The 15,164-nt window shown below is 29.9% G+C and overlaps 2 protein-coding genes across 2 annotated transcripts; both read left to right on the top strand.

Moving 5' to 3' along the window:
• The first annotated feature begins 1,735 nt into the window (after nucleotides 1–1,735).
• LOC137830484 (NAC domain-containing protein 90) lies at nucleotides 1,736–3,423 on the top strand. Its single transcript, XM_068637861.2, has 3 exons — nucleotides 1,736–2,415; nucleotides 2,533–2,822; nucleotides 2,934–3,423. Exons 1-3 carry the CDS (start codon nucleotides 2,244–2,246, stop codon nucleotides 3,159–3,161), a joined length of 690 nt encoding a protein of 229 aa, XP_068493962.1. The 5' UTR covers nucleotides 1,736–2,243; the 3' UTR covers nucleotides 3,162–3,423.
• Nucleotides 3,424–9,138: 5,715 nt separating this feature from the next.
• Nucleotides 9,139–13,076, top strand: VAMP714 (vesicle-associated membrane protein 714). The gene is made up of 4 exons (XM_068648333.1): nucleotides 9,139–9,548; nucleotides 11,543–11,733; nucleotides 12,361–12,524; nucleotides 12,684–13,076. Exons 1-4 carry the CDS (start codon nucleotides 9,332–9,334, stop codon nucleotides 12,772–12,774), a joined length of 663 nt encoding a protein of 220 aa, XP_068504434.1. The 5' UTR covers nucleotides 9,139–9,331; the 3' UTR covers nucleotides 12,775–13,076.
• Nucleotides 13,077–15,164: the final 2,088 nt, after the last annotated feature.

Below are 15,164 nucleotides of genomic sequence, written 5' to 3' on the forward strand. Positions count from 1 at the left end.
GTTTAGTTTTAAGTTTAAAAGTTATAGTTGAGGAAGTTAAGAAGTATATTATAATTTTTAGTTAAACTTATATTCTTAAGTTTTATTTAATTATTTTATAATTTAAATGTTTTAACTATGTATATACATAAAAAAAATAAAAAAATTGAGGAGCTTAAACTTAAGAGTTGTGGCAATACTTTATCAAGAAAGTTGGAATGTTGATCCCTACTTAGGTTTATTTTATGTGGAAAATGACATTACCAAGATTTGGATTTTGTGTTAATTGATTAAGAAAGAGAAGCCACTAGCACATGTAGTAATCCTTCTTAATCTTTGGTTTAGATCACTTGATTTGGTCCCTTATACTATTTAGTTATGGAATATAAAAATATAGACAATAATATATTTGTATTCAACTGAAAAGAAAAGAAAAATTAAAAAGATTTGACTATAGAAAAATAAATTTAAAATTCTTTGAATAAAAATCCAATTTCTTTTTTATCTTTTCGTCCTCTTTCTATTAAACTAGAAAAAGATAATTTTTTCTTTCCAAAAACTTTTTTTATATATATTTTTACTTTAAATTACAAAACTATCACGGTAATTCCAAATAACCTTTTTTAACATTCTTACAAATGAATATTGGATAAAATAGTTAAAGATATCTAAAGTATTTTAATTGAATCACAAAGTTGAAAAAACAAAAGTTGTATATAAGCACATACGACATGTTTACGTGAAAATAAAAAGTCAAAATAGAGACCATTACATTTGCAACAATGAAGAGTCAAATTTATACTAGAAGAAATTATTGATAAATTATTTATCTCCATAATAAACCAACGATATATTAATTCTTATCATCTTTACTACGTTTTACTTATATAATTGAATTTTTATGTGTAATGAAACAAAATAATACTTTCTTGGAGTTAAATATAAACAAAAAAATTTTATAGTGTAATTGGCTTAAGTAAACTTTTTTTTAAAAACTTTTTTTAAAAGAATTTCATGTATTGAATGGAACTTAATGATTCTAGGATGTCTCAAGATGTCGATCAATTGATATATTTAAGTGCATCAAGGTAAAAGGATGATTAACAATGCTAGATTGCACGAAAAATTAGGTAATATATCCTTAATAATGATGCACGTACTAATTTTGACATAACATGGTCAATCACAGTCATATAAATAAACTCAACAATCAAGATAAATGTATGTCATTATGACACATTTATTGTCCTGACTAGACACTTACTTAAGTATATGAACATTTGCAATTACACCCCAACTGAAAGTTGAAAGTAGAAGGTTAGAAGCGGAAAAAAAAATAAAAGTATAACTGAATAAAGAAACTAATTGTTGAACCAATCACGAAATTATCTGATACTAAAAAAACACTTAATGAACACCTTTTATTTAATACTGATCTTATTTTTCAGTGATTACTATTATTTACTATGTAAAGTATCAAAAAGTGGAATTTAAAAAAACTGAGATTAATGAAATTAAATAATATTGATTGACTTGGTTTTGAATTAATTATTTTTTTATTACATGTGGCTTGGGTCAAATTTTAAGTGATTAAAATCGTAAAACAGTTGTTTTCTTTAAAGCAATTATACAATAAAAACTAGGAAAAAGTTATTTTATTAACCGAGAATAATAAACTAGATTATTTTGTGGAGAGGAGAAGAAAACCATAGTGTAGACATATATGACTTGTTCCACTTTGTGAGATTGCCCTGCAAAAGAAATGTTCATTGACATGTTGACAAATATCTCTGCAAAATTAGGCTTCACAAGAATTAATTAGGTTTGGTTACACAACCTAGCTGACTTAAACATAAAATGATTGCATTTGCATATACATATACATATACATATACATATATATACATACAAAATGAGAAAAAAAAAGGTTTTTTTTTCCTGTCTTGTGGTTTTTGTGAGAGGAGGACTTATTCAAAATAACATTTTATTGGATATATAGGTATGTAGCCATCATAAGGTACCCAACATGGATAACATAGACGATTTCTCCTTCCCATAACCGCGTCAAAACTTTCCATCAAAACTTCCCAATTTTCTAAATTTACACGGTGAATCTCTCTGCCCCACCACCACCCTCTCTTTTTCTCTCTCAATTCCCTTGTTCATGCATATATATGTCTGTGTATATATATTTACAGCATTGGAATATGCAAAAAGTAAAGGACACATAATAAGTATCATAGGAGTGCGAGCTATAGTTTCATATGACAAACATCATGGAAGATCATCCACCTGGTTTTCGCTTCTTCCCAACAGAAGAAGAGCTTGTTGGGTTCTACCTGCACAACAAGCTAGAGGGTTTAAGAAATGCTGCTGCCATAGATAGAGTTATCCCAGTTGTTGATATCAATGCTCTGGAGCCCTGGAACCTCCCAAGTATGATACATATATAAAAAATAAACAAACTTGTACACTACTCTAGTCTCTCTTCAATGCTATTTGTTCGAGTTTTGTGCATGATTCACTCATTTTTTATAAAATGGTTGTTTGCAGCGCTTGCTGGGGAGCTTTGTCGTGGGGATACAGAGCAATGGTTTTTCTTTTCACCTGGGCAAGAGAGAGAAGCCAGAGGAGGGAGACCTAGCAGAACAACAGCTTGTGGGTACTGGAAAGCTACTGGTTCCCCTGGCTATGTTTATTCTTCAGATAACAGAGTCATTGGGGTGAAGAAATCCATGGTCTTCTACAAAGGAAAAGCCCCTATGGGAAGAAAAACCAAATGGAAAATGAATGAGTACAAAGCTATCTCAGTTCCTCACCAATCCAACTCTGTCATCCCTGAGGTATATACAATTCGAAATTTTTCATAAACTAGTAACAATTACATTCACATGTGACATGGTATATTACTTTTGATATTGGTTATGACAATCTTTCATATATATGGTGTGCAGTTGAGATGCGAATTCAGCTTATATCGGGTATATATTGTATCTGGAACCTTTCGAGCATTTGATCGACGTCCATCAGAGAGTGAAGGAACAGAGTCACGTGTTCATCAAAGTTCATCTCAAATTTCTCAGCTCCCAGAAGGTGGAGATTCAAGTAGCACAAATTGGAACCAGGTTCAGCTCCAAGAACCCTTATGGGATTTGGAATGGGAACACTTTAATTGGGTCTGACTCAAAACCCTTAGCTGAAACAAGACTCAAGAAATCAATGACTGGTTTAGATACTACATCAACCATAGATAATGAAGCTTCTCCATCTGTTAAGAATAGACAACCATATCCTATTAAGATATTAAGAGGAAGTTTAGTTATTTAACCCCCAATTTGTTTGCAGATAACTTCTACTTATCCAATTTCAAGTTTTCACACCCACTAGCTTTTGTAAATTATCATTATCATAGCAATTAATTAAATATCAACTCTTTGGTTTATATATATTGTTAGCACTTTCCATTTAACAGCTAAACACTCACTTTTATACATAATTCTATATAATTATAAAATAATTTAATACTTTTGCATTATTGTAATTAATTGAAAACTTTATTGTATAAGTTAAAAAGTTTATCATATATATAGTATTTTTATAAAGAAAATTATTAAATATATTAGAGGTTATATATGAAAAAACGTGAGAGCGTATTCACTATTTTTTATATTTACCTACATAGATCCATTTCGCATAACACGCAAACCGTGCGAGTCAGGGGCGGGCATGCCAGTTTGCTAGCCTGCATAATAATGAAAAGGATATTTCTTTTTGCACCCATCAATTTCAGAAATCAATTTTCGAAAGTCAAAATAGTTGTTCTATATTTTGAAAGGTAAAATAGTTGTTCTATAAAGGTCTTTCTGGAATGTTTTTTTTTCTCTTATGAATTTTAATTTTTAAAATTTACTTTTATATTATGAAAATTAAATTCAGAAATTGGATGGATGGAAGAAGAAACACCTTAATAAAGAATACAACAAAATTTCTTCCTCCATCTTTTGGTTGCAAACCTACATGTCATGTCATTCTTTATGTGACAGATATAAATCCGACCCATATTTTGGAGACCATACCAAAAAAATCAATACACATACTAAAATATATATAATATTACTAATATAATTTTAAAAATGAAATTAAAAGTAATTTATGAAAGAATTGAGAAAGATAAAAGAAAATATTTATTTATTCCTACTTATCCTATTAAAAACTGAAAATGACCTTTCTCCAACCAGATAACAACACGTGCGTTGAATGCACAACCAACCACCTTCTACGGGTTAGTATGGTCAACCTGATGTATGATTGGAGATACTTTAATTTTGTTTAGTGTTACTATTTTTTTTAAAATTATAAGTTTAAAAAAAAGGTATATGTTAATGATCATTTTAATTTAATAAATAATATTTTATAAGGTATAGTATTATAATTATAATAAATTTAATTATTTTAAATTATTACAAAATATGTTTTAATTTAAGGTTTACGTATTTATTTTCTTAATTTTGATTGCATATAATATTTAATTCATATAACATATTAAATTCATTTTATCTTATATATTAATCCTTAATTGGAATAGATTTAAATTATAATTGAATCAAAATTTAAATTGATATACGAATAACAAATCCATCCAAACTAATGCTTCCTCACAGCAGTACTTATTTCCCTGAACAATCGCTAGCCATCCAATTCAAAATTTTAACTTTACCTAAAAAAATCAAAATAATAATAAGAAGGAGAATTAATGTAAAACAACCATATAAATTAATAACTGACATACATTTAATGTTTTACGTATATTTATCCAATAAATAATTTACAAAATAAAAGTAAATATATGAAATTGAAATATTTTAGGCCCATTCAAAAGTGTTTTTTAGTGTAATCTATGAAATTAAAATGTTTTAAGTCCATTTTAAAATGTTTTCTAATTTTATGTTTTCATATACCACTTTTAGTTACAATAAATACAACAAAGATAAGTTAATAAAAATAAGATAATTATAAGTTAAGTATGACTCAGTTTTTTTAATCTAATTAATTTTAGGATTTTTTTTTACCTTTCATTTAATTTAGAGACTTAAAATAAAGAAGAGTAAAGAAGTGTTATCTTCTTCTCCCATTAATATGTGATTATCATAAAGTATGAAAGACTAGTAAATTGAAAGTCATTTTTTTCTCATAGGTACCATAATAACAATGACAATAATGGTATCCCTTTACTATAATTTTCTCATATTTTTGTTACTTCTTTATATTTTTCTTTTGGTTAATAGAGAAAGTGGAATATATATACTAAAGAAGAATATTGAAGTATTTCGGGTGTATTTGAGCTTTGAGATTTGAGTGTTGTGTGTGATCAATTGCCCTCTTCACGTTATTATTTTGAATTTTACACAATAGTTGTCATTACTTTTGTGGGTGTAAGTTATACGTTATTTGTTGTTACACTTTTTTTTTATGCATGTTTATTATAACAAACTAGTTTTAGAGAGTATAAAACATGTTAGGAAAATTTTGTGTTAAGAATGACAACTACATATTTAACCATTTGATGGAAAAATCAATTTGGGAATGTGGAAGACATATGATGGTTGTGTTAACTTAATAAAACTTGGAAGTAACACTTTTTTTAAAAGAAAATAAACACGTCATGATGACAAATTCAAAATGAAATGAGATTAATGATAATTTTTGTTATTCAATTATGTATAATTGATGATGTGTTATACATCATTACAGTCAAAATTAGAGTTCTTGTATTGTATATAACAAAGACAATGATCACTCATCTTCAACTATTTCAACAATTGTAAGTTCTTTATAAGGATGAAGTGACCTATATTTGTGAGTTTACTTCATGAGTTACATAATTAATAACTATGGAATATAAATTCTTTAGTGAGCAATGAGTAATGATGGTGTTGTACTCTTTACCTCCCTCATACAAGCACTTTTGGGATATTGTAATATATGGGCGTGAATGTTTAGACAACGATGACATGAAATTTTCTCTTTTTAGTTGTTAGAAGATGGAGCACGATAGTAGTAGATGTCATGACTATATTATTAACTTGTAAGGTAGAGTAAGATTTAGAAAGATTGATTTGAGTAGTTCTAATAGAGGCAAGTCTATATCTAAATCTAGAACTTTAAAAGTAGAATGTCCAAGACTCAAAGAAAAGAATGAGACCACTTTAAGTAATACAACAAATATAATTAAATATACTAAAGATGTTTCAACTATTTTAGTTGGTGATGCATGGATTATTTATTATGATTACTCTTACCACATGTGTTTTAAAAAGGATTGATTTACTACTTACCGATCTATTGACAGTAGTGTTTTCCTTATGAGAAATAACATGTCATGTAATTAACCACGTTATAACAAATCTAAAAAAACACAAAAAATAAAAATAAAAAAAGTCTTACATAAAGCATGAATCCCAACAATTTAAAAAAATCAATTTAGTAGATGTAAATACGAAAGAAGTAAAAAAATAATAATTATACCCTGAAACACAGAATATATATAAAAAATAAACATTAAGTCTTTGTTTGGTTGGGATGAGAGTGGAATGGGAAGGAAGAAAGGGGAAAATGAGTGAAAAGTTTAGATATTTGGATGTCGAAAAAGTTAGTTGAAAGCGAGTAAAAATGAGATGAAAACTTGTAAATAATTTGATTGATGTGACTAAAATGTAAAAAAAGATTTAATTGTATAACTAAATTATTTATTGAAATATCCTTGTTTAAAATTAGGTAAGTTTTTGTTTTAAAATAAATATAAAATTTTATATAAAAAGTTTTGTAGTATTTATATAGTTGTGAAGGAAATTTTTAATTGAAGAAAATATTGGGAGATTAATTTTTACATCCAATATTATTACGTAAATGAACAAATATTGGTAATTATAATTTGTAGCAATGTTTATCAAAAAATAAATACTTCATAATAATCGTGCATGAAACATGAAATTTGGTTGATAAACGCGTTTAAACAATAAATTACAACAATAAAAATAAAAGAGTTTGAACAAGAGCACAACGGATAGTTGATTAACTGAAATTTCATAATCAATTACATTCAGAAGTCTAATTGATTATATGTGCACATAATCGATTAAGGGACTGACCTTAATCAATTATGTATTAAAACTTAATCTATTATACATTGTTTAATGTATTGTAATTGTGGAACATTTATGAATTTAATCTATTGTTATGTTTGAGTTAATGTATTCATTGCAACATTTACGTGGCCTTCATTTAAAATATTTTTTTAATTTTTTTCTGTGTAATATTAAAATAATGCAATATAACACAAATAGAGGGTTAATAAATATTTGTGAACACTTCAAATAATGTATGACCATTGAATCACTACTAGGTGACCAAGTTTCTATGCAATGTATCCATTATACACCAAAAAATAGAACAACCCATGTAAGATGTTTTGTAGTGTACCCATTTGCTAAGAATAAAACCAACAACCCGTGCAAGATGTTTTTGTAATGTGACTATTTGCCAAAAATAAAACCAACAATACATGTAAGTAAAAGCTTTTATTTAAAAAGATTCACTCTTACTAGAAACAACATAGTAAAATCATATTTAACACTCAAAATTTCACTCAATTTATTTCACCTTAGAGGCATGTTTTCCCCATTCTCTTTCATTTTCTTTCAACACAAATCAATCCAAATACACTAAATCAAACCATTACTTATTCATATTTTTTAGCCTCAACTCGATGCAAACAAGAAATAATCCCAAACAAATAGAGGCTAAAAAAAATCGTACTTTAAATAACTGTATTTGTCTGTACTGGACAAGTCATCTCACTCGGTCTCGGTGACCGACCGTATTAAAATACATTTAAGGCACTCAATAAATGACAATTATGAAAACTTCCTACGAATCATGATCATGTCACACCGAATCCATGTGACATCCTCGATAAATCAGCTAATACTATACTGATTCAGTGGAAGATATTGATTTATTAAAGATATTCTTCAAATATACCAATATGCCAACATACCAACATACCAACATATCTCCCTATAAATCAAGGATCATGCTAAAATCAAATTAGTTAACACTGATATTTGATAGATTTGGTCTATTACAACACAGACTCATAACTAAACATTATAAATACACAATCTATAGAGGTGTAAGAGACGTTTTAATGAGTTTTCACTGTACACTTTTAACACACAATACTTACTTGATCGAACACCAACAATTAAAGGAAGATACTTGAAATAAGAAGTAAGAACACAACTGACACATCAACAATTGTACAATCAGTTTCTGATATTATATAGGTTCACTTTGTTTATACCGATACCATAACAATTTATAACAATTTCATGTTATTTGATCTAAAAATTGTACTGTGATATTATATTTTTTTATTGTCATTCGAATTTTTTGTTTTTTTCTTTATTTTACAACATTCATTTGAGTCAGAACAAGTTTCCTTGATTAATTTGAATTCTTAAACCTGAAATCACATTAAAGAAAAATTTTCATCCTAAATTTCACAATTTGGCAAAATAAGCATGAATTGAATCTGAACAAAAAGATAACAAAGAAAAAAAGCGAAAGGCAAAATTAAAAACCATGAATAACTAAGGCAGCCATAATAACACCAAACCAAGATATTCTTAATTGTAAAATAGAGCAAAATAAAATTATTAACGCTAAAGAAGAAAGGTAGAAGTAACAATACCATAAATTTACAGAAACACCAAATTTACAGAAATTGTTTGAAAGAATGTGAGGTAGAAAAAAAAAGTGGATAAGTTGAAGAAATATTTTTACAAGTTACAGATATAATACTTACATTTTAAGAATAAAATACGGTGATAAAAAAGTAATAGTAAGTTAGAAATTTTTGGAAGATGTGACAGTTATATTAATCAAACAAATTATTATTTATTTAAAGTTAAAGTGGTGAATTGGAAAAAATAATATATATACTAAAAGAGAAAAAAAAAACTCAATTACGTGTTATATTATAGATCATAAATTATAAATTTAGAAGTTAAAAGGGGTAAATAGGGAAAAGTAATGTGCTCACCAAAACAGAGATATTTTCTTTACTTATTTTAATATTATGTTATTATAGATTGTATAGAGATAATATAATAATAATAATAATTAAATAATAGTGATAGGTAGGTACGAATTTCCATTTTGAAGCTGTTAAGCATTTGTTTTGTTAACAACAATGTTGTTGTGCTAACTAACCAATTCGAAGATCTAGCTAGAGAGAAAGGGAGGAGCCGCAGAGAACGATCTCCCTGATCTTCTGGATAGCTCTTCGCCGATGGCGATATTCTACGCCTTGGTGGCCAGAGGCACCGTAGTGCTGGCGGAGTTCAGCGCCGTCACCGGCAACACCGGCGCTGTCGCCCGCCGCATCATCGAGAAGCTTCCGGCGGAGTCCGACTCCAGGCTCTGTTTCTCTCAGGATCGCTACATCTTTCACATTCTCCGATCCGACGGCATCACCTATGTCTGTATGGCCAACGACACCTTCGGAAGTGAGTTCTTCTTAATTGTAGTCTTACTTCCATCGTTGTACGATCCGATTCACTTTCAGTTAGAACGTAGGATCTATTTAAGAGACGCGGCGGGTGTTAGATGCTAGTTTGAACTCTTTATGAGTGAGATGCGTTGTTTTGCTTGGACGAAAATTTCCGCATGACCTGTTTTTTAAAGCCAAAGAAAGCAGAAGTGAAATTGAGAACGTGTGTAAGAGAGAAGGAAGAAGTCAAAAACCCTAGGGTTTGACTGAAGAGGAAATAGGCAGGGTTGGCCTTGATATCTTTAATTGTATATAATTGTTCTTTAGAACAGGGAGTGTTTGGATTTCACTGCTTTTGTGTATAAAAATATTGTGAAATTATTAATAATCACCAGCTTTGGTCTAGTAAATTGAACAACGATGTGATTGAAGTCTGCAAGCTTGTTTTTCTTTGTCAGTTCTTCATTGACTTGGAAATTCAATTGTTTTGCTGATTGTCTTTGTTGAGAGGTGTCTGTAGCTTCTTCTGAATATTGAGGATTGACATCCTCTTAGTATGAGTTCCCCTGTTGTTCAAGATTTCCTGATATTGACATGGTAGTGACGTGACGGTTGACAACTAACAATACTACACATTTAATGCCTCTGAAAGACGCTTTGTAACTATAGGATTTAGGAACCATGTGAATTTTTGAATGTGATTCAAAACAGACCATCTAATCCCTACTTTGAGCAACCCTATGACGTCCAATATCTTACCACCTGGACATGATTTAAACTGTTTTTTATGGCTAAGCGACTGAAGAAGGAAATTGAAGAAAATGAGTGAGATTGCATAACTTTAGCTTGTTAGATTAGGGGAGGTCCTGTTGCGGGATAGTCATACACACTAATAATGAACTCCAAAAGAGTGTAGATTCAACCTCAGGCCATGTGCCATGCCATCTCACACGAACAAGTCTTTTACTGCAGCAAATGAACTTTTTCAAAAACCAAGGGCTACCCTCTGTGTTAAGTTTCACAGTTTATGTCTTTTTTAGCTTCCTACTGCTTGAAAATTCCTAATTTGTATGTACTAATGCGCTCTTAGATCACTAAGAAAATTAAGGCTTTGATAATAGTGCTTCTATGGCAATCCTGGTAGGGTCTGTTTTGTAAGTGTTAATAATGGGATATCATCCTCAATGCTTTATTACATTTAACAGTACTCTGTGTTTTATTGTAATTGAATTAACCACTAGTCTTTCTGCATGAAAAACCTTCCTGCCAATGCCTAAAAGGATAGAGTTAATGTTATCTCATAAAGGAAGAGGGGAGGGGTAGGGTTAAATTAGGACCCTTTTAACTACAGATAACATTATTCTTTAGTGCTATATTTACTTTTGAACCAGAAGACGTTCTCAACTATTCTCCTCTCCTTATCAACTAAGTCCAGATTGTCAGATTTGTTCCAACCAAGGAATTGATCAATGATTTCTAAATCTATTGGCAAGAAGTAATCATATGCTTATAGTTGATAGAAAAACATGGATATAATCTTTTTAAATGCATGTTTGATAATTGGTATAGACTATTTTTGGGAAAATCGTCACTTCTTTTTGAAAGCTGTCATGAAGCTGACAAAAATTAAGTGATTATTCCTCCCAAAAGATGCTGAATCAACCACACACTTAAACCTTTCAGCCTACAATTGATAAATTTACACCTCTATTTGAGGCTCCAAATATCTAGAAACGTTTGAGAGAAAATAGATTTTGGTAGTGTTTTTCAAATTTCACCACAGACATAGTTCCTTAATTTAATCATTACTAGTCAAAGTTGTCGATTTCTTTTTATTTTCAAAACCATTAAATGTAAACACTGACTTAGAGGATTAGTATATAATCTGTGTCAACAATAACTATCACTCAATATTAACCAAACCGTAGTCCAAGTTCTACAGTACTGTTTTAGTCTACATCTTTGTTTTCACGTGCTTACTATGATATGACTCATTTTCTCTGTCTCCAGGGAGAATTCCTTTCTCATACTTGGAAGATATCCAAATGAGGTTTATGAAGAACTACAGTAGAGTTGCCAATTATGCACCAGCTTATGCTATGAATGATGAGTTTTCAAGGGTTTTGCATCAGCAAATGGAATTTTTTTCTAGTAATCAGAGTGCCGATACCCTCAATCGTGTGAGGGGGGAAGTTGGTGAGGCAAGTACATTACAAAGAAAACTTTATCCCTCCCTATTTTTGTCTTTCTCCTTTATCCTCTCTTTTTTATTTATCTAGCACCGTAAGAAGGGAGAAATAAAGTTTTAGAATGTCATAGGGGAAGTTGTACTCAGTTTTATATGCATGCATCCATAACTTTGTTCATAATTTTCACTTTTTCCTAGCTATGGAATGTAAGTGACAGATAGTTTTATCCAACATATAATCTGGTTATCTAATAAGTTAACACCCAGGTTTTTGATTCAACAAAGAATAAACTCCATGATGATTTATTACATTTAGGATTTATATTTATAGAAAGTTGGTAAGCCAAGCAGAGTGGTATATACCTCTTGACTTGGAATGCTCTAGTTCCTTTATAAGGTTCTTAAGGAGTGACAGGCTAAATTGCTTATTGGAGAAGTTATCTACCTTTTTTCCTGGAAATTGTAGTGTATTGATTGATTTACAAGTATGTTTCTGAAGAGCATTTGGATTTCAGGATGTATAGATGCTGTAATGTTATTTATTCTATTGATGTTTAACATTATGTGTCTTTGTATGTTCAAGTCCCTTTACTTAGTTTCTCATAGTTGGTGACATTAGAACTTTCAATCAATATTACAGATACGCACTATCATGGTGGACAATATTGAAAAAATATTGGAGAGAGGTGACCGGATTGAGCTTCTTGTGGATAAGACAGCAACCATGCAAGACAGTGCATTTCACTTTAGGAAACAGTCGAAGCGCCTTCGAAGAGCTCTTTGGATGAAAAATTTTAAACTACTGTGAGTAAAATTTCTTTCATATGTTTAATGCACACACACACACAAGAAACTACAATTTGGAAAGTATACATTTGTATCTGGGTGGGATACCAAAAGTTATTTGGATTTAAAAGTAATGGGGCTGAGTTTCTTGACTGTATGGTTTTTTATCTTTGACAGGGCCTTATTGACATGCTTAATTGTTGTTGTTCTTTATTTAATAATCGCTGCTTGTTGTGGAGGCATCTCTCTACCGTCCTGCAGATCCTAATTGTCACCCTGTCAGGTTATTTATTTTCTGAGCTCTGCAACCATTATGGTCGTTCCTGTCAATATGTACATTGGAGGACATTTTAGTATTCCAGAGTCAAATTACGAGCTGAAAGGATAAATTTGATAAAGGATTCACAAACTGTTACATCTATTTTCCTTTTTATGTCTTTCTTGGTTCTGTATTATAGAAGTTCATGCTACGGGCCTGATAAGGTTATCTATGATTATGGACCATCCTTCTGTAAATGTGGATTTTCTATTGTATTTCATAATCTAAGTTCATATTTTTTAAGCATTAAATTTGAGTTGAGAATGATTATTTCCCTCATTTAGTTGTGGACGGTTATAGATTTTGACTGCATAATGCTGATTTTATATCGTAAGGTAATCCATTGCCAAAAAGACACATACACAAACTTATTGATGACGAATGTTGATAAAAGAAATTAAAGCTACTGGAAAGTAATAAATTATAGTTGGGAGTAGCAGTTTTAAGTTTCAAAATAGGCAACAAACTAAAGTATCTGGTGTGATACTTGGTCGATAAGGTACAGGAATTTGTTCGGCCAGATTATCAAGAATATTTGTCAAATCATGCACTTGTTTTGAGTGCTTTTTTATTTTCTATAGGTATCTATAGATTGATCACGAGCCGAAATATGGTTAGAGCCCTTATGTATCTTGAACTTTTACTGAATGCAGTGAATATAAATCTTGTAACCTCTTCTGATTTTTTAATAGGCGGCAGTTTAAAGGAAATATTTTTTCAATTTTTGTTATAGCTGTTGCAGCCGCCGAAGCAGCTTTCGGACCGGCTATTGTTTAAAATCAACCCGTATCAATAAATGGTATTATGTACAATGCACTGCATTTTGACTAGGCTCCTGCAGGACAAAACTACAACATAAATGATTGATGGTGTGGCAAAATTGAGTTAGATTTACAAATGTGTGGCAAATCGAGCATCGGATAATTCTGTGCGATGATTTGGATGAGTTGAAAAGATGTGCAATTTTTGGTGCCAAGGGCTTTGTTAGGACTTTACCTTTTGAAGTACTATAAACCAATATAACTTTCAGAAGCTGCTAATGCTATTTTGCCGAAAGTAGTTGATCATCCTTTTATTTGGACAAGACAGTTTTCATGGATTGGACACACTTCCCATCTGGGAATTAAGTCTTCCCTGCCTTGTTCACGATTCTAGTTTTCCTATTTTATAGTATAAATAGCATTCAATTCCAACCAGCTATTTCTGAAAGAAAACATTGTTAGACGTCAATATTTATCTTGCATAGAGTTAAATAGAAAGAAGGACGACTTCAAAGAAGCTTGCTTACTTTTTCACTCGGGAGATGCCACGAATCTTGCCATGTTTGATATTGTAAAAAATTGTTACAAAGCCAACAACAAGCTTGTTCCAAAATATGTTGGATGATGGCTAGACGGGAGGTTGGGAAATACACCTATGACCACATTTTCTTTAACTGCTGAAGTTGCATGATTAGCGGGATTATAATTTGTCAACAGTAATGGTTCTAGCCTTTGAGATATTATTTCAGTTGAATGTGAATTAAGATCAATCCTGATAGAAATAACGTCACCTATCTTTTACATTTTAACAATCATCCATTAAGCCTCATTACCGACATCTCATTAATACCAATTATTATTTCTCTCCATTTTCATCTTATCAATATTTATCATTTTTTCCCTCCAGGTGTCATTTTTTTTTATTTTGAATGTTTAACTATAATTTTTGTTTTATGGTGTGACATTTTTTAGAAAATTCATGTTATGAGTGTAATTTTATCAATCATAATTTTTAATACATATATAGGTAATTTATGTTATTTTGACATGACTTTACTCTTTAAAAAGGTCTTTAAAAAGGTGTCACAAGTTTGTTTAAAGAGATAAATGAAAAAATGACACCACTTTGATTAGAATAGTAAAGTAGACTTTATGACTTTATTTAAGTTTAGTATAGATTTTTTTTTTTTAAAGTTAAAAATTATATTCAATTGAAACATATATTGATAAATTTTACATACATTTAAGTAGAATCGTTAACTATATTTTGATATATTGCACAATAATATTTCTTATATATTTGTTTTGCATATTACAAAATAAATCGTGATACCATACGAACTTAAAAATTTACCTTTATGATTGATTTTCATAAGGAAAGGTATGACAGCAGACTGACGTAACAAATATTATGCTATTTTTATAATTTTGTCATGCTATTGTTATAACCTTGTCGTCCCTCAAAAATTTCCATATATCAAATATAGAACTACTTTTTAAAAATTCAATAATTATAAATATAACCAAAATTTATTAAATATAACTCAAACAATAGTTATTTATTTATTTTCAATTAAA

The sequence above is a fragment of the Phaseolus vulgaris genome, chromosome 11 (genome assembly GCF_051622355.1).
Source record: "Phaseolus vulgaris cultivar YP4 chromosome 11, ASM5162235v1, whole genome shotgun sequence".
Lineage (NCBI taxonomy): Eukaryota > Viridiplantae > Streptophyta > Magnoliopsida > Fabales > Fabaceae > Phaseolus > Phaseolus vulgaris.

What these genes read in the sequence shown, in the direction of transcription:
- LOC137830484 (XM_068637861.2), top strand. Translation starts at nt 2,244, where the DNA reads ATGACAAACATCATGGAAGATCATCCACCTGGTTTTCGCTTCTTCCCA. An exon ending in GGAGCCCTGGAACCTCCCAA is followed by an intron (nt 2,416 to 2,532) that starts GTATGATACATA and finishes GGTTGTTTGCAG; the next exon opens with CGCTTGCTGGGGAGCTTTGT. An exon ending in CCAACTCTGTCATCCCTGAG is followed by an intron (nt 2,823 to 2,933) that starts GTATATACAATT and finishes TATGGTGTGCAG; the next exon opens with TTGAGATGCGAATTCAGCTT.
- VAMP714 (XM_068648333.1), top strand. Translation starts at nt 9,332, where the DNA reads ATGGCGATATTCTACGCCTTGGTGGCCAGAGGCACCGTAGTGCTGGCG. An exon ending in TGAGGGGGGAAGTTGGTGAG is followed by an intron (nt 11,734 to 12,360) that starts GCAAGTACATTA and finishes TCAATATTACAG; the next exon opens with ATACGCACTATCATGGTGGA. An exon ending in ATGAAAAATTTTAAACTACT is followed by an intron (nt 12,525 to 12,683) that starts GTGAGTAAAATT and finishes TATCTTTGACAG; the next exon opens with GGCCTTATTGACATGCTTAA.